At 51.6% G+C, this 4,265-nt stretch overlaps 1 protein-coding gene across 1 annotated transcript; it reads left to right on the forward strand.

Moving 5' to 3' along the window:
• Positions 1–433: 433 nt before the first annotated feature.
• On the forward strand, positions 434–2,866 carry LOC115195403 (APC membrane recruitment protein 2). The gene has a single exon (XM_029755225.1). It carries the CDS (start codon positions 700–702, stop codon positions 2,680–2,682), a length of 1,983 nt encoding a protein of 660 aa, XP_029611085.1. The 5' UTR covers positions 434–699; the 3' UTR covers positions 2,683–2,866.
• Positions 2,867–4,265: the final 1,399 nt, after the last annotated feature.

Here is a 4,265-nt window from a genome sequence, read left to right on the forward strand (position 1 = left end):
ATCTGCTCAAATCCTACTTCTCTCTCTCTCTCACACACACACACACACAGAAAAAAACTACACAACTGAATCTTCTCATCTAAGTGGGATTTGAGAGGCTTAGTTTTGTTTACTTAAAGTTTTTAAATCTAAATACACACACACACACACACATTATCGTGTAAGTTCTGTATCAGTCACACATTCATAAGCAAAAACAAGCTCATTTGTTTCATACTATTGAAATCTCTCACAAAAACCTACACACAACCACATACAGCAGTGCAGCACAAGACAGTCACTCTCTCTCTGTCTCACTGTGATGGGAGTATTAAATCTGGGGCGTGAACATACATAGATAAATAAATAAAGGAGAGAAAAGAAGAGAGGGATCCATAGTGCTGGTGGGATGGGGAGGGAGGAGTATATTGAGGGTGGAGAGCGAGGAGGGGAAGAGGGAGAGAGAGGCATGGGCAAGCCACCAACGCTGACGAAAGCTGCTTAGCGCAACCAGTTGCCATGGATACAGTCAGGGGCAGCACCTTGTGTGTGTGAGAAAAAAGAGAGAGAGAGGGAGGGAAAACCAACAGGCAAGCGTCAGACAGAACCAGTGAGGAAGCGAGAGAACACCAAGCTGCAGGACAGAGAGAGAGAGAGTGAGAGAGACAGAGGGAGACAGCCAGAGCAAAAGAGTGATAGAGTGATAGTGATAGCTAGAAGATGGAGGTTCAGTCAGAATGCGTTGAGCCTCCTCCACCTCCACCTCCATGCGATCCCCAGCCGCCAGGGAAGATCAACAAAGCAGCCTTCAAGCTGTTCGGAAAACGACGCTCCGGAATGGCCGGATTCTTCTCTTTCAGGAACAAAGGGGTCAACAGGAACGGGAATTCTGTGAATGTGAATTCTGTGAATGTGAATTCTGTGAATGTGAAATCTGTGGGGGCGACTAACGAGCTCGTCAGGAGTAAAACGCATGACGGACTAACGAGCTTGGAACCAGACGGCCAGAGAGGGGAGGAGTCCGGAATATCAGAGGCGGGACAGGTGAAGTCTCTCAGCAAATCACTGAGCTTCTTTTCGCTGCTCAGACGAGGAAGTGTGAGAGCCAATGAGAATACAGGGTTTGGGAGAAGGGGGAGGGGTTTAAAAGGCTTCTTCAGTAGTATGAAATGGCGGCGGAAGGAGAACGTGACGGAGGGAGAGGGGGCGGTAGCGGAGGTGAGAGAGAGGGAAGTGATTCTAACAGAACTAGTGAAAGACATCACTCTGACCCTCGAACCCCAGCCCCGCCCGCCCCAGGAGGATCATGGTAGCTCAGAGGCTGAGCAAAACACAGAATCGGCAGGAACCTCTCCTTCCAACAACGCCACGACACCACTCACGCAATCAATCGCCTTGACGACAAACCTGTCAGAATCCCTCTATACGCCATCCCCCTCCCCTCTCCGCACCGTCCTCCACTCAAAACCCAAAACGTCAATTTCCTCTGTAACGGCCACCCCCCCTCTGGATCAGTGTGACCCCCCATCCGAACCCTCAGTGGACCGGCTCTGTTCAGTCCTCTTCACTGACGTCACTTCACTCAAGAGCTTCGATTCACTGACGGGGTGCGGTGACATCATCGCAGACGCAGAAGAGGAGGGGGCAGGAAATGGGGGAGGAGGAGGAGAAAGTGCTACTAGCAGTAGCACTAGTAGTGGGGAAGGAGGAGGAGGAGGAGTACGAAGCTCCGTTAATACCGATGTCACCCCTTCCACCCCTACCTCCACCTCCACTACAGCCTCTGCCCCTGCCCCCCTCCCTGCCAGGGCACGGCTGATGCCCTCTCACTCTGCCCCGACTCAGCAGCCCTCTGGCAGCGGCGTGGTGGCCTACATGGGGGGTGGGGAGGAGATGGCCAGCCCTGACGGGGTGGACGACGCAGACATGCAGGGGCTCTGGCACATGCTCCCTTCTGGGGGAGAAAACTCCCCCACCTTCCTCCGATCCAACTCTCACCTGGCTCCCCCGAGGGGTACAGAGCGGAAACTCACCCAGGTCAAGTCTCTGGGACTCAGCAAGATCCCTGTAGTGGGGGGAGGAGGGGGAGGAAGGGTGACTAAACTCCCCACTCACGCCGCTTGCCAAACCTCCTCGCCCAATAAGAAGGAGACTAAGGAGGAAGTCCCGCCCCAACAGGATGTCCCGGCTCTTAGGGATGAGGGCTACTGGGATACGCCCTCTGCAACCCCCACGGCAACGCCAGACAACGGCTTCCTGCGGAACCAGAGGCTTGGCCTATTGTGTGACAGCTGCTCTGGCGATGCGCTCTACGACCTCTACAACGAGGAATTGGAAAGATCTGATGACGAGGAAGAGGAAGAAGATCTGATGAGTACTCCTTCCACCTCCGCATGTGAGTACAAACTCAGCCCTCTGGCCCGGACTACTCCTCCTTTCTCCTCTTCCTCTTTCCACTCGATGAAGGGAAGCACTAGCCTTCCACGCGAGTCCAAAATCCCTCTTAGTGTCAGACAGACCACACCCCCTCACTCTGTGAGCCAATCAGCTCTTTCCTCTGTCCACGCAACCGCTCCTCCCTCTGACACACCCACCCATGCCCCTCCCCCAGCCCGGACCAGAATCCCTGTCTCCAAGGTGCCAGTCCGTCGCCCTGGGAACAAAGCCGGCAACGCTACACAAGGGCCAGCCCCCAGGAAGTAGCTTTGGACCAGGCAGCCATGAACTTTGGTGTCTTTGGACTAAACCTGTGTACACCATCACTGGTCTTATGTGTAAGACATTGCTGGACTGGTGGGTTGTGGAAGGCATCAGACAATGATAGACACTGGAAATAAAGTGAGAAGAGCTCTAAGCAACACTCCCATTGGATCCTAGTGGGTCACAAGAAAACTAAATAAACTTTGGGTGGCAAAAAAAGTTTGACATTTTGTAACTGAACATAAGTGCTCAACATCACTGGACGTGTGTGTTCAACATCACTGGACATGTGTGTACAACATCACTGGATGTGTGTGTACAACATCACTGGATGTGTGTGTACAACATCACTGGACGTGTGTGTTCAACATCACTGGACATGTGTGTACAACATCACTGGACGTGTGTGTACAACATCACTGGACGTGTGTGTTCAACATCACTGGACGTGTGTGTTCAACATCACTGGACGTGTGTGTACAACATCACTGGACGTGTGTGTTCAACATCACTGGACGTGTGTGTACAACATCACTGGACATGTGTGTACAACATCACTGGATGTGTGTGTTCAACATCACTGGACATGTGTGTACAACATCACTGGATGTGTGTGTACAACATCACTGGACGTGTGTGTTCAACATCACTGGATGTGTGTGTTCAACATCACTGGACGTGTGTGTACAACATCACTGGATGTGTGTGTACAACATCACTGGATGTGTGTGTTCAACATCACTGGACATGTGTGTACAACATCACTGGATGTGTGTGTTCAACATCACCGGACGTGTGTGTTCAACATCACTGGACGTGTGTGTACAACATCACTGGACATGTGTGTACAACATCACTGCACATGTGTGTACAACATCACTGCACATGTGTGTTCAACATCACTGGATGTGTGATCACCTTTCACACCACCAGGAAGGACCAGATCACCTTTAACACCACCAGGAAGGACCAGATCACCTTTAACACCACCAGGAAGGACCAGATCACCTTTATCACCACCAGGAAGGACCAGATCACCTTTACCACCACTAGGAAGGACCAGATCACCTTTCACACCACCAGGAAGGACCAGAGCACCTTTAACACCACCAGGAAGGACCAGATCACCTTTAACACCACCAGGAAGGACCAGATCACCTTTATCACCACCAGGAAGGACCAGATCACCTTTAACACCACTAGGAAGGACCAGAGCACCTTTAACACCACTAGGAAGGACCAGATCACCTTTAACACCACCAGGAAGGACCAGATCACCTTTAACACCACCAGGAAGGACCAGATCACCTTTAACACCACCAGGAAGGACCAGATCACCTTTCACACCACCAGGAAGGACCAGATCACCTTTAACACCACTAGGAAGGACCAGATCACCTTTAACACCACCAGGAAGGACCAGATCACCTTTAACACCCCCAGGAAGGACCAGATCACCTTTAACACCACCAGGAAGGACCAGATCACCTTTATCACCATCAGGAAAACCCAGAGCACCTTTAACACCACCAGGAAGGACCAGATCACCTTTAACACCACCAGGAAGGACCAGATCACCTTTATCA

The sequence above is a fragment of the Salmo trutta genome, chromosome 6, assembly GCF_901001165.1.
Source record: "Salmo trutta chromosome 6, fSalTru1.1, whole genome shotgun sequence".
NCBI lineage: Eukaryota > Metazoa > Chordata > Actinopteri > Salmoniformes > Salmonidae > Salmo > Salmo trutta.

Bases quoted from the DNA above. Each gene is read 5' to 3' on its own strand.
- LOC115195403 (XM_029755225.1), top strand. From the start codon at position 700: ATGGAGGTTCAGTCAGAATGCGTTGAGCCTCCTCCACCTCCACCTCCA.